This window comes from Aplysia californica, unplaced genomic scaffold (genome assembly GCF_000002075.1).
Source record: "Aplysia californica isolate F4 #8 unplaced genomic scaffold, AplCal3.0 scaffold00309, whole genome shotgun sequence".
NCBI lineage: Eukaryota > Metazoa > Mollusca > Gastropoda > Aplysiida > Aplysiidae > Aplysia > Aplysia californica.
The window spans coordinates 263,406-281,202 of NW_004797579.1; the positions used below are offsets into that span (position 1 = coordinate 263,406).

Consider the following 17,797-nt stretch of genomic DNA (forward strand, 5'->3'; position numbering starts at 1 on the left):
ATAATAATAATAATAATAATAATAATAATAATAATAATAATAATAATAATAATAATGATAATAAATAGTATTTGTATAGCTTTACACTATACTATTACCCCAGCCCAGCAGACCATAGAACACTCAGAATCATTCTCAGCTTCCCGGGAAACATATAGTGCAAGCAGCAGTTAAGCGCTCAAACACTAACAAACTGGGTACCCATTTCCCACCATTTGTGTAAAGTGCCTTTCCTAAGGACACAACGTCAGGCCCCTGACGGGATTCGAACCCACAACCTTACAGTTGCGATTCCGAGAGCCTAACTACTAGTTAGGCCACCGTCGCCACTTCCCACGAATTTCCCTGGCTCGGTCTTTTCGGAGATAGACGTTAAACTGGGAGGTCCAGTCACTTAAATAACTTAATAGTGTTGATAAGGGCGTTAAACCTATATCAATTCACCATTTTCATCCCACAAAATGAAAAGGAGAGGAGGGACAAATCTGTTGGTTCCAACTGTTCAGAAAACAACAGCAGTTGTTCCCCTCATATCTTTCACGAGGCAATCTGTTTGATAATAATGACACACAGCTTACACAAATTGGTGACCTCAGCTATTAATATTTCGCGGTTGGTTAGAGGGTGCCACCGATAAGTTCCACTTCTTCACTTTCCATCCATTGTTTCTGTCTGTCTGTCTCTCTAACTTTTTCCCAGCACTAAATGACAATTATTGCGTCGATGTGCTTCTCCTTGTTCACTTCAGACACAAATATTTCATCCCTAAAAAATGGCTCCTTCTTACTGCTGTCTTTCAGCCACACCCCTGATCTTCTGGTAGGAAAGATCCACACCTTGCCTTCTCGGACAAGGGCGAAAAATCTCGGGGGTCCTGTGTGCAAGTTGTGCATGTTAAAGATCCCTTGGTGGTCTAAAAGCGATAAGAGTAGGCTTCGGCCGCCACCCACGCAAAATTCAAAAGTTCCTACAAACTGAAAATGTTTGGTGCGTCCCGCGCGCTCATATGACCTTATGCAGTTGCGAGCGCCGTAAAACACTTACCAAAAAATTGTTTTAATCATACCAACTTATCTGCCAGAGCGCTCACAACAACGCTCATTCATATCTTGGGAAAAGCAAGACTTTAGTTTAGTTTTAGTAAGAGTTTTACGGCACTCGCAACTGCATAAGGTCATAATATGAGCGCCAGAAGATAAGAGGTGTTACAGGAGAGTAACAAACACAAAAAAGAAGAAGGGGAGATAAGGACGATAGATGTTTTAGTTTAGTTTAGTTTAGTAAAGAGTTTTACGGCACTTGCAACACAATAAGGTCATATAAGTGCCGAAGATTAGAGGTGTTACAAGAGAGTAACAACAAACGTAAAAAAGAAGGAGGAGAGATAAGGACGATAGATGCTTAAGAGGAAAGAAGGAGCAAACCACACCAGAGCACCCGCCAACCGCCGACAAAAGCAAGACTGGTAGACAGACACAACAGAGGCAGAGCACGGAGGCAGACCAACACGTGGCACATTCCGACCTTCTACACTACAGGGAGGGAGAAACAGAGGGGAGAAGGGGGGGGGGGGAGAAAGAGAGGGGGGAGAGCAACTCTCTCTCTCTCTCTCTCTCTCTCTCTCTCTCTCTCTCTCTCTCTCTCTCTCTCTCTCTCTCATTCATAGCACTGTGTGGCAGTTCTATTTCTGTTTGCTCTTATTTTCCAGAAATACATCGTTTACGATAATTGAAAATCCAAATTCAATTGGTAGATACGTATGTTATTTCATCCTTACCTCCCTAACAAGTGCTCTTTATTGTATACAAACTGGTGACAAAAACACCTTATATGTACGTCTATGCGCATATATATATGTATATATCATGTATGGTAAGTACGGTATGTGTGTGGGTGTATTATATAGGCATGTATGTGTGTACGTATGTATGTACGTATATATGTATGCAAGTATGTATACATGCATGTATGTATGTATCAATGTATGCATGCATGCATGCATGCATGCGTGTCTGTCTGTCTGTCTGTCTGTCTGTCTGTCTGTCTGTCTGTCTGTCTGTACGTACGTATGTGTGTGAGTATGAGTGTGTATGTGTCATTTTTTTAGTGTGTGTATGTGCGTGCGTCACGTGCGTGTTTGCGTGCGTGTGTGCGTGCGTGCGCGCAGGTGTGCCCAATTTATGTGAAATATCCGATGTGCTGCACCAATGTACGTAATTGCCGAACCATATGTTAAAATATGTTGATGTACGGGCCAAAGGCCTTTCAAATCAATAAATCATTTGGAATCTCTCTCTCTCTCTCTCTCTCTCTTTCTCTCTCCCCCTCTCTCTCTCTCCCCCTCTCTCTCTCTCCCTCGGAATCTCTCTCTCTGTGTGTGTGTGTGTGTGTGTGTGTGTGTGTGTGTGTGTGTGTGTGTGTGTGTGTGTGTGTGTGTGTGTGTGTGTGTGTGTGTGTGTGTGTGTGTGTGTGTGAGTGTGTGTGTGTGTGTGTGTGTGTGTGTGTGAAAGAGAGAGAAAGAGGGGGAAGAGAGTAAGACAATACAAATACAAATCATGTCTCTGTGTGCATGAAGGAGAGAGAGAGAGGGGGGGGGGGGGTAAGGAGGACAGACAGACACATAGACATACACACAGACAGACACACACACACACCCACAGGGAGAGAGGGAGAAATGTGTTAGTCGGCAACAGATTAAAAAATAGACAAACAAACATGTTAGATGAATAAGTGAAGTTTTAAAAAGACAGATGAATGAAAGCAAAAGTGAATTTATTTAGTCCCAGCTTTTGCCACACCTTCATTCATTTTGTTTCTCAAGGGAAGACGCTGTATTAGTCACCAGCTAAAAGTAAAAGGATTATTGTTTTATTTTTTTTGTAAACATTGACAAACAAAAACGAAAAAATAATAGATCTACAGATATTATTGCCTCAATAAATCTCCCCGATATGTTCAGGAAAAATGTGAAGCAGAAGCAATAAGAATGTACATATTATTTATGATGACAATGTTACCAGTTGGGCCTATGGCGGAGTGACACTGAAATTCAAATCAACAAACCTTGGTTACAAATACTACTGTATTATATTATATGAATGAAATTAATTTTTCTTTTAGTGTTAGCAATGCAGGCTTCCAAACGAAAAATTGTTGAGCCCAGAAATTATTATTCTCGTGAGGTTTCTTCTACATATATCCAAGTCCATTAGTATTGCACACTGAAAACACTAATGTATTTTTCTTCTTTTTTAAGTGCCCCATCTGAAAAAAAAAGACATTGACGATCAAGTTCGCCATTTGACTTTTTTCCCTGCTCAGATTCTCTCAAAAACTTCCACTGTCTAGTCTAGGATTTCTCCGATCTCCTATCTGTTCAAGCTACTCTTGGTCTATCTCTGCCACAATAACTCAGATCTTACTTTTGGACAGAATTATTTCACATTTTGTCTGTAAATAAGTCATAAATGAAGTGAGAAAAATTCAGTAGGCCAATAAAAAGTTTTTAATCAACAAGACGTTTTTTTTCTCTCTCATTTTAGATTTGTAAAAACAATACATCAACATACAAACAAAAAAAACCTTCAAAAGTAAGCAGCAGGTTCATCTAAATCTCCGAATACTTCGAATCTGTGGTAATACCGTTTGTGTTTCACAGGCCTTTCTGAACACTCAGCTACAGAAATCATGATTTTAACATCAAATGTGGACAGTATGGAACCAAGACTGACCATTGTCCAAAAACATGTGCACTTAAAAACTATACTAAAACAAGCTAAAATCTCTGAATAAAAAACACTTCACACTGTTTTAATTTACTTTAGTTATTGTAGGTAAATAAGTTACACAGATGAACTGTACATCATGTGTGTTATATCCAACAGAAATGCATAACTGCAAATAATCAATGAGGCAGGGCGCATTCAGCACACTCTATCTAAAGAGATCTCCGCTAGAAAAAATCTAGGGTTCACAAGTCACAAAAAATCTAGCACAGTCCACACACACACATGTACAGAGTGATAAGACTTTCAATTAAGCACCATCAAACTAACAAAAAGGCCGGAACATCCCTAGACTCTGCATTATCTATGATTTCAAAATTACACAGCAAAGTGGAAGGACAACACTGCAGAAACAATCCTCATCGCTCACTAGCTCTTTTCTCTTTTTCATTCTGTCTGAAAGAAAAGCACTCTTCAAAGTCATATAATCTAGAAACAAAACAAAAATCCCATTACTGCAATCAGCGAGAAGGAATACTGTTTTCAGGTACTGGCACACATCCATAAAGTATGTTTTCTGTGAGATTAGCAAAATCAAACTCTGACAAAAAAAAGTTACCTTCAGCCTCTACATCCCCTGAGGTGGGAAATAATTATTGCTCTATTAATATTAATTGACATTTTAACAAAACAAACATTTTACAGCCATCACAAAACTCAAATAAGGAGAAGTCAGAAGACAAGAACATTCAGCATGGGCAAGAAGAACTCTCCAAAAACAAAATCCAAGGAAAGCATGACGGACAACGGAACAAGTAAATGTACATGAGAACCTCCATTCTAAGCAAGCTGTCTTACCACAAAAGAAATACAGTTTGATTAAGGATGAAACGATTTTACTTCTTAAACTGCAATTTGAAACAGATCAAGTAAAAGAAAAGTTATTAGAGTAGATCCAGTATTCCTAATTTTCGTAAGTGAATACAATGTACATCTGGTCCCAGGCTGAATGTACTTTAATCACCATATCAGTCAGCGAATCTTTTGAGGCAATGTGCCCAACAATCTCACTCGCACACGCTTATTTCCACAGCTTTGACTATCAAGGGCACTTCTTGGAAAAAAGATACAAAAGCAAGAGATCTCTATTCAAAAATACTTTAAGGAAGTTACTGCAGCTGAGAAAATATCTCCTGCTGGTGAAACAGATGCAGCATCTAGATATGGTCCTGAGACATGTATAACAAAAGCATTCACAACCATTCCCAAAACAAAATGCAGAAGAACTAATTCAGCATTCAAATATAAAAAGTGTGAAAGAATCAGAAGTATTTGTAATATATTACAATAATAATTCAAGGAAATGAAAAAGCAGAGTCAATGGCAAATTATATTTTGAAAATTATATCACCATTGCTCAGCTGAAACAGTGGACGAGATAAGAGCAGTGGTCATGGAAACTAACACAACCGTCTGATTTGCACCAAAAATGCAATGAGTGAAAAAGTAGATAAAACATACAACACAGAAAGAAAATATGTTTGCCGTATAAATATTTGAGCCCTTATGGGCAAAGTCATACAAGGTGACAATCACAAAACAATACAGTATTAGCTATATGTCCTTTCACACAATCGATGTGTAGTGCAAAGAGGCTCAGTCTGGATTCAACATCCTTACGCCTAATTTTGAAATGTTCTACAGTATGAGCACATCCTCTTTAAGACTTGAAGCAAAAGAATACTATCAAACAATAAGAGAAAATAGACATAATCAAGCTGTACTTCCCCCATTCACCAAAAATTAAGTTTTCCACGACGTAGACATGTTTTGGTTCAGACCACCAATGTAAACACCAGAAAACAGACAAAGACAACAGTTACATGACAAAAAGTACACTGAGGATCATTTCATACACTAGAAAATCATCAACACCTCTCAAAAGTTTGAACCAAGGCAAATGATGACTAGAAGCTTGTCACCCCAAAGAACTTTATGTCCACCATTATAGACAAAGACAACAAAGACATAGAACACCTGGGCCAGTGCGTCAAACAAGAACACAAACATTTGTGAGACAGTGTGGTGAAATCAGGCGTTCGTGAAAATAATGAAAGTAAAGAAACTGGCTTTTTTCCACTGGTTTGGCAATTTTTATTGCAATTGTGTTTCTTGGCTTATATCTATTTAAGAACCTATTTCAATGTGAATTATATTGAAAAACGTTTATTAAAGGCACAAAATGTAAATTGTCACTTTCCACAGACTCTGAGGCTTTGCAAATAACCAAACTTTGGCGGCCATTTCCTCACTAATATTACCTCTGAAACCAGGTGACCCCATCTCATTCAATTGCAAATATCTCGACCGTTACTCAAGACAAATGGGAAATTAGTTCAACGAAAGCAAGCCAAATGAACAAGCTTTAAGACAATACCAATAACTCCACATGCCCAAAAATTGACGAGCGCCTGATTCTACCACGTCGTGACACATTTGAATAACTACAGCAAGTCTTTGAGCCATGACCTGGCCCAGATGAGCTTACAAAACCATTGCACATTAATAAGTTCACTGGGGAGCACGACGAGATTTACATCACCCCACTCTGATACAAGCCATCAGATCCGTGGCCTTAACAGAAGCAAATGCAAAAACTGATCAGAAAGTGTTTTGTTTTAGCAAGCGTTTTGAGGCACTTGCAACACATTAAGGTCGTATAAGTGCCGAAGATTAGAGGTGATACAAGAGAGTAACAAACACAAAAAAGGAGGAAAGATAAGGACGATAGATGTTCGAAAGGAAAGAAGAAGCAAAACCACACCGAAGCACAAGCCAACAACCCACACGGAAAGTGTTCAATGTGTGCCTTTTCATCAGTTGTTGGTGGACACACCCCAGAACAATGAGCAGCATGCATGTAACACATTCCTTATATACGGTAGGACTCAGAATTTCTGACCACTTTTCACACACTGAAAAACATACTATTTTCACAGCTATGGTAACTTTACATGGATAAAAAGATGGACATTCACAAGAAAAAAACTGAATTTCTAGCTGGAAAGTTGAAAGGGAAACAAATCAGTATCATGGGGTATTGAATAGAGTCTACGAAAAACAAAATGCATGTAGTTCTTTATAACAAAGTAAATCATGTTTAATTCTTTCACTTAACTGTCTCAAGAAGATAAATACCGCTTGAGGAATCAAAGTAGCAATACTCTTATATCTGCAGACAGTGCATAATGTAGCAACATCATTCTGTCAGAAGCTGTCAACAAACAACGTTCCACACACTTTTTCCCCTAGACATATTGCCTTAACACTTTGCCGCCTCATCTCCTCCATCAGCGATGTCTGCCACCCATTTTCTTTGGATTTTCCCCAAAAATACCTTTGTCTTTGATGGCAAGAGTTTTTACTATATGAGTCTTGTGGCGGCAAAGTGTTAAAAAATAAGCAATGATGAAGAGAAATGATATAAAAATGTGAATAAGTTCATTTTTGTAAATCTCCAATCAGATGAATAGCTACATAGCAGGTAATACTAATAATACAGTATTTGTACTGCCTCTAGTGTGCTTTGAATTTTCAAAAGTTGAAAAGTGCCAAGCAACTGGAAACACTTTACTAGGTACAATTTATAGGAGATAGAACCTAAAAATACTTGTGTAGATGCTGAAAGTCATAGCAATTTTATTTTTTTTATCCATCACAGGATCCAAGACAATACAAAAGTTTTCATGCATTTTTGTTTGCCTCTCGTACCTCAAGACACAACAGCATGCAATACAAAAGATAACCCAGTTCTATAACTTTCTGATAACTCAGGGCAAAAAAGTCTATCAGGTGATAATAGATTTAAAAGAATACATACTAACTGCAGCAAGGTATGAAAAAAAGGGGTAAAGTTTATATGGCATATCAATTGTGAAAGAGCAATAAAAAAAATTTTTGAAAAGAAACTACAAAATTTACAAAAGAAATTACTTGACTGGAAACAAATTCAAAGGGCCAAAAATTCTTTGACCGCATCACAAGGCATAAATTTCTCAATGACAAAATGGAGCTGAAAATGAAAATAGGAAAAGAGACAGATACCACAATTGTGAACAAAAAATAAATAACATAACAAGTGCAGAAAATAGGAAAAGAGACAGATATGAAAGTTTGAACAGAAATAACATCAACAAGTACATCATGCTTGTTACAATTGAATTCTTTGCTGGAACTATCATCCATAGTCAGATATATATAAAAGAAGAAACAAGAAAGAGTAAAAATTCTACAATTTTGAGTAACCTATCTTAAACAACATTTTGTGGCAGAAGACTACTTGGAATCCAGTAATTCGTGTGTGTGCCTGAGAAAGGTACTGTATGACGCATTTTCAGTTTCTGGTCCAAATATGATTTCTGAATAACTCGCTTAGAAAATTTTAAAGATAGGGTCAATATTTTGTGGGACCTGTCCAATATTGTTAGGCAGGATGCGGAAACACAGCTTTGAGACAAATTTCGATATGCCATGTGAAGGGCCGGGTTTTTTTTATATGAATGAGTCACAATCACCTTCAGTGGCTTCATGGCTTTGCTTTGCTCATGAAGTGTAATGGGGTACAAATGCACAAAACCTACCTTTTACTGTTCTGACACACTGATGCACAATTCACAGCTCCAGATAGGTCACAAACTGACCTAAATTTCGGTAAGCAGTGTGATGTTTTTTTTACGAGTTTGTAGAAACTTTCCGCAATGTAGGCTCTGACAGCAAATGTTTTCATGCAATTTTTCTTATTAGGTAAAATGACTTGTATAAAAAAAAACTTCTTCAAAAGTAGATTTTTGATGTACAATCAACGCAAAGCCGTGTAAATATTGATAGATACATGGCTAAAGAATGCTTTCTTAATAGAACTTAATATTTGTAAAATATCTATACTAGACCTTTATTACCATGAAACTCAGTAAAGCAAATGTGTCTTGTAGTTCCTTTCTCCAGGCACACGCAAATTCGTAGACCTCAAAAGACTCTCCCATTTTTCGACAAAAACAACAAGCGTAGAGAGGAATCAAACAAACTGTCGACAGACCCTGTCAACTGTTCATGATGTTGCTCATGTATCATAAATCTGAATGTTTATAAGTACGCAGGAAATAATAATTGACATATTACAGTAGACTTTTTTTTTCACTTACAAGAACAATTTCATGTTCAAGTATGAAATCAAATTGTTAATGACAAAAATCAGTGCTGAGGCAGAATTCTGCAGCCATTGATATCCTTATATTTGCAGGTTTGCTCAAATAATAATTTTGAGTATGCATCCTCTTTCCCTACAAAAAAATAGAATCTACAGCAAGCCTACACATGACATTTCAGGGTCCACCGGATGTTCATATGTCCATCTGTCTTGACTACAAATACAAGAATGAAAGCTTCCATTCAGTCATACTTCAACACAGGCTACAAAAGACAAGACATAAAATATCAGCAATAGAAAAGTGATGATAAGTAACAAAGATTATGATCTTTAGTTTTAAAATAAACAACAACAAAAAAGTAACAACCAGAGGGAGCAGTAAGGACTGAACAAAACATGCACTCATAAAATTCCATCAGTAATGAACCGATTCCCTTCTGAGTTACGGCCCAGATACTTGGATCTGCTCTTACCCCAGTAGCCTGAAATCAGAAGTCAAGGGAGGCAAATCAGCATCAACTGCATTTTGAAGAAAATAAACCCAAAACCTTTATTGACTCTTCCATCAAAATCTTATCAGCCCACCACACTCCACTTTATTCTAGTTTGCACTACCTCCCTCCAAATGGAGGTAAGCAACCAATCATCAAAAATGCAGTGGCTTTTTTTTTTATTGTTAAGTTTTTATTCCCCTATCAGCACAATTTATATCATTTAGGAGGCTAGCTTCTGACCCTGCCTGTCAGGGCTAACCTGGATTGAAAGGGATACAACATACCGGCAGACAGACCAAGATACACAATAAAAATTTCTAGCAACTCAGGAATTGAAATGGGTTCTCCTGTGTGCCACAGCGAAGTGCCTAACCATTACACCACAGAATCAGGAGTGACATATCTGTCTGGGTCTGACACAAGCAACTGGGTAAAGGTGAAAATGTTAGCCAAAGCCAATTTCCTTCCCCAACAAGTATTCCAATCAACCTGACACACATGAGGTGAGTGCTCACTGCTTTGGCCAGCCACTAGCGTGACTCACCCACACGTTAATGAAAACACAAACACACACAACCATTGAGTGCCACAAACCCCTGCCTTTCTACCCAAGAATGTTTTACCACTTAATCAGCCGATTTACGCAACACTACACACAAGAGGTAGGAAATCCAGTCCCCAGGTGTAGACAGACTCTAAAGCAATTCTCAAATTGTACAAGTTAAATTTAAACGATCAGAGGAAGCAACACAAGTAATTATCAGCCTGTGTAAACAAAATACGCCATGCTATTTTCCTTGAATAATGCCCTTGATAACTACTTAAACCTACCAAATTTTCATCTCCCTCCCCACTGGGAGTCCTCTGCATATTGTCCTTAATTATACAAGAGGAATAATGTGAATTTGAACACATTCAAATTTACTCATCTTATTATCTCACTATGTGATGGAGAGCGTTGATAACAATTATATTAAGAAAATAGAAAACATCGTCTAAATCACCGGGGGTTTTCTCATAATACCATTGTTCATTTCAATTATGGGCAACATATGAATGTATCATCATCATCATCATATGCTAGAAAAACGGATAACACTTGGCAGATCTTATTTCATAATTGTCCACTTCATAACAGAGAAATACATTGCTAAATATCCATGCTCAAATCAGTAAAAGTAATTACACAACAGGAAAGTATTTATATGTCTTTTTTGCAAATATATAGAATACCAGCAGCTGTGATTAGAGCAGATGATGTGAAAACAAACAAATCACATTAAGTAAACTAGAATAGCATTAATGAGTAAAAACTGTACAGAAATTACACCACTCAGGACTTTGTGATAGTATAAATGAAGTATTTAAGAAAATCACTGATTTTCATTCAAACAAAGAATACGCTTTTGTTGGGTTTTTTTAATATAAAAACTGAATTTTTATCTCAGTGTACACCAAGTGGTTTTATCATTCTTCTTAGAAGCAAGAATATTTTAGCTCAGTACTTTAAGATGATGTCAATCAAATATCTACAATAAACATCTTTCATTACTAAAGAAAAATTACCCTGAATTATTTAGTTGTATAGGTGAATTAAAACCAGATATCTTCTACCATAACAAAGAAAAACAACAAAAGCAGCTGTTGGTTTTTAAGCTGATCTGGATTTCAGTTTCACATACTGTTGTTGACTATACAGAAACGAATCAAACAACCGTACCTCACTATTATGGTCATTACCCTGTGAAACATTGCCTAGACTAGTTTTTAGGACACTAAATGACACTGTGAAACCAGATTTACTCTGAAACAAAACTTGTAGCAGCATTGGACGGGTGTTCATATAAGTAAGAGTAAATACAAAACCTACTCCTCATAGACTCATAGCTAAAAATCAACAAGGGAGCAAGAAGTAATTGTGTTACAAGCACACAAGAGAAGCAATTCTTTCATAATATCAAGGCAAAGTAACAGACAAGTGAAGCACAAAGCCAAGAAACTTCCTTTTATGAAATCATCAATATCTGCATTGAACTTGCCCTTGTGGCGGTTCCCTTAAATCCACACATTAATCTATATCAGTCTGTCACTCTAAACATTTACGTGTGAACCAAAGTGATTTAATTGTTTGTTAGTGTGAGAATACTATTCTCTTCACCCCAGGCAAAGACATCTCTGGCCTTTCATCAAGTTGAAGAAGCTTTACTAAGGTTAAGAATATATGAAGAGATCTCATTATTTTTTGTGATGCCCTTAATTATAATAACAATAATAATATACTAATAAAGTAACAGTATATATTCAGCGAGAATGAAAACGAGCATGAAACTGCAACACAATGGAATAACATTGAATGAAACCATTAAGTGTTACCTAAAACTTCTGTTCAGATCAAACAATTCATTTCAGAATTGTATTCAGCTGTCTGTATCTAAGTCTTACTGTCACAAATAAACCCCAAAAAACCAAAGGCTCTTCTAATAACGGAATATGGAATTTAAAGGCTGTGAACTAATAGTCAACAAGTAAAAAAAAAAAAGACAATCAGCAAAGCAACCCTCATCCACAGAACACTCAACCCAAAGACCCCTGAAAAAAGCATAAAGTAATAACTTCATGGACATATTCCTTTCTCTCATCATAATCATAGAACTTGAGGCACACGGACAAGTAAAAGTGAACCATGGGTTAGTTTGCATTCAAGAAAAAAGGTTCCCACAGGGCCTGGAGTTCAAACTCTGGGCAAGACTTGGGCGTACAAAGAAGGAAAAAAATCAAACATGGTGGGATCTTTCGAGGTGCTTTGGGGCCACAGTGCACAACATCAATGGAGGACGGGGGTATGTGCTGTTGGAAGGAACGCGAACATCTCAGGCTATAAATCTTTGTTTCGAATAAATCTGTTCCCTTCTGAATGCCGGCCATAGTATATGTATTTACTCTTTCCAAAAGTTCCTGGGAAAGAAAGCAAGTAAATTGAGCGGTCTCGCAAAATGAATCCAGAAACACTGGACTGCATAATATAGCAATATAAAAATAAAGAACAAAAAAGCACCAAAATGCTAGATTCATTATAACTGTAAGCCTTAAAGCAGCAAGAATTTAATAGAAATTAATAGTTTCCAGAAAATAGAGTCAAATCATTCAGTAAATACATAAAACAATATTTTGCAGTCTTGCATCCTGAATTTGATAATACATACAAACATCAGAAAACTCTAATATATAAAAAGTTTGAGAACCTTGTATTTGAAGGATTCTACTCTAACTTGTCACTGAATAAAAACAAATTCAATCTTTTGAACTTCAAAGCTCTTGGTCTACTCTTCATTTTCTCCTCCGTGATGTGAAAAAGGTCACATAAAAGAACATGTCACATACATGGGTCCACCACACCCTGGGAGCATGGAAAGAAAATGTCACAACATAAGGGTCACTCTTAGTTCTGACTGAACATCAGTCCCTTCACTCAGATTTCCCACATCATAGAAATGAAAGATTTCAAATTACAACATGTCTTTCAGCAGCCAGCAAATGATTAGTGAAGAAATTTAGACAAAATTAAAGCAAAATTCAATCCAAAGTGAAGAATAAGACACTTACTCCCACGACCTTTAGAAAAAGAAAAAAAAAATTTTTTAAATCACAGATTAAAACCAAGACTGACAATTTTTTATCTCTAGTTTATTGTGGAAAATGAGACAAAAGCAAATGTATATATATCTGCCTTTTACAAAAACAAACCTGTTAAAGAGTAATTGTATGGGAGTGAAGAAGAATGTCAACTTTCAGCAGGTCCTTATCTTAGACAGGACAGGAAGTGGAGGGACAGAACCAGATATGTAAGTGCTCGTCAAAATAATGATCGAAGAAACAGGCATTTTTAGGCCAGTATTGGCAATTTTCATTGAATATTTGTTTTTTAGCTCCACATCTTACATACCAATAAATAAAAACATATTTCCATGTGAATTTTACTGAAAAACGTTGATTAACGGCACAGAATCTGTAATTTTTCAATTTTCAAGGACTCTCAAGCTATTGAAGTTACCAAACTTTGACGCTATTTTCTCGTTAAATTTACCACTGAAACCAGGCAACCCCACCTCCTTCAATCACAAATATCTCTATCTCATTTTTTACACTGAAAGCAAGGCAAAAGAATAAGCTTTCAGATGATACTAATAATTCCACAGGCCAAAAAATTGACGGGTGCCTGATTTTACCGCGTCATGACACATATTAAGTTAGCTTAGCACAAGCCACATCAACACAGAAAAAACAGTACTTGTTACAATATCATTCACAATGACTACTGTTTGACAAAGATATTTACCTGATGAAAGCACTATGGCTTATGTCTGTTACACATTTTTTTCTCATATTTCTCAGCTCGTAGTAAAATTGAAGCACATTATATGTAAAATCATTTAGGTAAACACGCCAACACTTTGTACTCGATGATTACCAGACAGAATGATAAATGGAGCCAACAAGAGTTGTAAAACATGCCTCTAAGAGATATTCACTACTATTCAATATTCACTAATCGCAACATGAATTGTATTTCAATTCCACTTTTAAAAAGCTTTAGCCCAATGCTAAAATAAACTTCTCATAAATCAATTTACCACAGAGGTCAGAAAAGGAGGCGGTATCATGGGGTAGGAGCGAGATATCTAATTCAAAAGTGAACATATTTACTTTTAAAAGGTTTGAACAAACATTTCTCCTCACACATTAACCACTCATTTATACATTGGAACAGACCACACAATACATGGGAGAATTATCTAGTAACATCAATAAGGCACGTTTATTCACTGTCACAGTTGGTAGGGGGTGAAGTTTCTACTTCGAGGCAAAAATCCAAAAGAGAGGAAGAAGGAAGGGGAGAAAGAATGACGGGGAGGAAGAAAATATTTTTTTTAATATAAAAAAAGTGGTAGATCTAGCATATTTGAGCAACCAAATTCAGGAAGTCAAAGGCCACTTTTTAAAGAATTTTTACACCAAGAAATATAGAATTATTTTATTCAAGAATGAAATTTTCATTTGGAAAGTAATATTATTTCCTTAAATTGATGTTACCAGTCCAATCCATGGATATACTTTACCATTAGGGATTGGAATAATTTTATAATACTGTGATTCTGGCAAAAATCTATGGCACCACAATTCTTTAAAAGAAAACCCATCATCTCATTTGCCTAAAACCCCAAAGCCCTGGATTCATGCCCTATTCTCTAACTTTAGTCCTTAAGTTCTAACAGCAACAATAAGAGCAGAAATAACTGCAATAGTTTCTTTAGTAAACCACCTATAAGCATACTAATTGTGAAGTATTTATTTCAAGGAAGTTTTCTAATAATATATGCATGTTTTTTTTTCATTAATGGAATGTTCATTATATGACATGCCAACAGTTTTTAAAGTCTCAAAATCATTTGTCTATAAAGACGTTTCGTTTCTTTCCGATCTTCTTCCCAGTGCCAATACTGAGTTAAGTACCAAAACGTTACCTTGTACTTTAAATCACATGTCTTAAAATACCAATAACCTTAAGACCTGTGCCATGATTTTGCCAGAGACCAAAGAAAAAAACAAACCACTCACACACTCAGTCAACCCATAACAGTTTGTCAAGTTACGGTGCAATGTCACAGAAGAATGAGAGACAAATTTTTTCCAAATTTGAAGGAGAGAAAAGGAAGACTGACCTTGAGGAGCCATATCCTCTGTTTCCTGGCCATCAGCTGGCAGTGGAGTATACTTGTGAGAGCTGGGCGAAGCAACCTCCTCCTCTTGCCCCTAAGTACCAAAAATGATCGAAAAAAAAAAAAAAGGATTTCCATATTAGTACGGACTTAAAAGTCAGAGGCAGTGATACAATTCATACTTCAACAGATTTTTAATCCATTGCCGACTAACTTCATTTAGGCATTTGCCAGCAAGTGCTTCCCAAGAACGGGGCATTTTACCTGTTCTGCAGCAAATGGACCAGCAAGCTGAGGTAGCCTCAGTAAAACGCTAGTAGCTCTGTTATTTAAGGATTGAACCCACATAAAATTGTGTTGTTATGAAAAGAATTGAATTTGGAATGTGGTCATGTGGTCTTTGTGCAATTTGAATGAGTTGAGATTTTTTTTTATTTGAGTAATTTGAAAGAAATATTTTTAACATTTTTTAAACGGCTAAAAAATGGACTACACCATCCAAAGACATACTGTGTAAAGACATTTCAGCCATAAGAGCGTGAGTTTCGGAATCCAATTTTCTCAAAACCATAGAGATAGAACCCTGACATTCCAATGGCATGATAAGTTGATATACTCAATAGAATGTATCTTCCCGACGTTAGAATCGAGCTCATGTCTTCTGCATGCAAAGGCAAAGAACTTAACTATTACAGTACACCATCGTCATTGTCCAATCTGTAATTTGTCTCTTCCTGAAATATCTCTTACATGGATAATGTGGCCGCCAGCTTGTAAATAATTATAATCTGTTTTAGTTTTAGTAGAGGTTTAATGGCACTCGCAACTGCATAAGGTCATATGAGCGCCAGAAGATTAGAGGTGTTACAAGAGAGTAACAAACATAAAAAAGAAGAAAGGGAGATAAGGACGATAGATGTTTGATAGGAAAGAAGGAGCAAACCACACCAGAGCACCCGCCAACCACCCACATAATTATAATCATTAATAAGTAATACCTGTTTTTGATCAGGTAATGTTTAATTATATTTCATGTAAGTGCACTGGCCTTTTATATGGACAGAAGACAAACCTGACCAATAATTCATCCCAAAAAATTTATACTGCAGTCCAGTTCCTACTTTTTTTGTGTGCAGTCAAAGTATCAATAAAAGAAAGCAATTTTCAGCAAGTACGAAGTACTTCAAACATTTAACTTGGTGTAACTTACAATAACTATTTTTTTTAATCCTCCAAATATACGTTAACAAGACTAACAGCATTATAACAGTACATGAACACTAAGACCAGCTCCCAACTAGATTACAAGGAGAAAAGCATCATGAAGAGAGAACAAATAGACTGTCAGTGTGAGACTCTGCCATAAGTCACTTTTCAAAGTGGCACATATGGCAGAGAGTCTTTCTATGTCTAAGCGTCGAAATGAACTTGGTATTCACAGACCTCTAAATTTTCATCCTTGGGTCTGACCACCTGCATGAACGGGCCCACTCGCCGTGCCTCGGCAATCTCAGCACCCGTCACTTGCGAAGAGTCCAGGAACTTGAGCCGGGGTAATTTGAACAGTACATAGTATCTGTGGGAATTTAGGAATGACAATGACCAAACTGGTTGTTAGTGCTGTGATGGTGGACATGATGTTACCATAATTTGTAAGGCAAACTAACAACCCCTTCTTCTCAGATTTTAGCTGACATAGGTTGGGTTTGTACAATTTATAAGTATAAACTTGAAGAAAATAGCATCATTGCCCAATATCTCCTTTCGCAGATTGCGAGAAACGAAGCAAGTCATTTTGTCAGCACACCTCACAAGAAGGTTGAACCACTACAACTGCATCCGGGCATCAAGTTCATAACCAAGCGAGGTATTTTGAATCAAAGTGCTTCGGTTGAGAATTTTCTTTTCATTAGTAACTGTGTGTGTGTGCATGTGTGCACAAAACAAAGCCAAATTGATTGCATAAAACTTTTTAATATCTGAGAAAAAGCAGCTGTAGTAAAAAAAAATATTGTTTAACTCAACAAATTTTTGTTTCTCACCCTGTTACATCAACACCTACTTTATTTCCTACAAAGATTGAGCTTCTAGGGGTGAGAGAACTCAGGGTTGCATTCTGTACATTCAAATATCAAACAAGAATCTTCTTAACCCCTTGAATGCCCTGATTCAGCCGGCCAAGACGTGCCTCTACTGCCCCATGAGCCCACTACTAATTTGTTGAGCCAAGGACCAATCCATTTTCAGGGGTCAAAAACCATCTAAAAATTAATCCTGTTAGATAATATGTGAGGCAGCATGGTGAAATCAGGCACTCGTCAAAATAATGAAATCGAAGAAACTGGCATCTTTCTGCCAGTTTAGCAATTTTTTATGAATTTTTGTTTTTTCATCTGTGGAGGATTTTACTGAAAAACATTGATTAAAGGCACAAAAAATGTATGTTTTCAGTTTCCACGGACTAGGGAAATAACCAGACTTTGACGACCATTTTCTCGCTAATTCTACCTTTGAAACCAGGCGACCCCACATTCTTCAATCTCAATGATTTCAACATCTATTCAAGATAGATGGGTATTTATTTCACTGATAGCAAGACAACTGAACAAGCTTTAAGATGGTACCAATAACTCCATATGCCCAAAAATTGACGAG

The 17,797-nt window shown here is 36.8% G+C and overlaps 1 protein-coding gene across 1 annotated transcript in view; it reads right to left on the reverse strand.

The window, feature by feature from the left end:
* Positions 1–2,751: 2,751 nt before the first annotated feature.
* Positions 2,752–17,797, reverse strand: part of LOC101845858 (leucine-rich melanocyte differentiation-associated protein) — a 39,556-nt gene continuing 24,510 nt past the window's right edge. The window contains exons 5-7 of the mRNA XM_005102036.3: positions 16,586–16,718; positions 15,146–15,236; positions 2,752–12,380 (exon numbers count right to left, since the gene is read on the reverse strand). Coding sequence (XP_005102093.1) covers positions 12,301–12,380; positions 15,146–15,236; positions 16,586–16,718 — 304 coding nt within the window. The 3' untranslated portion in view covers positions 2,752–12,300. The remainder of the gene's footprint in view (positions 12,381–15,145; positions 15,237–16,585; positions 16,719–17,797) is intronic.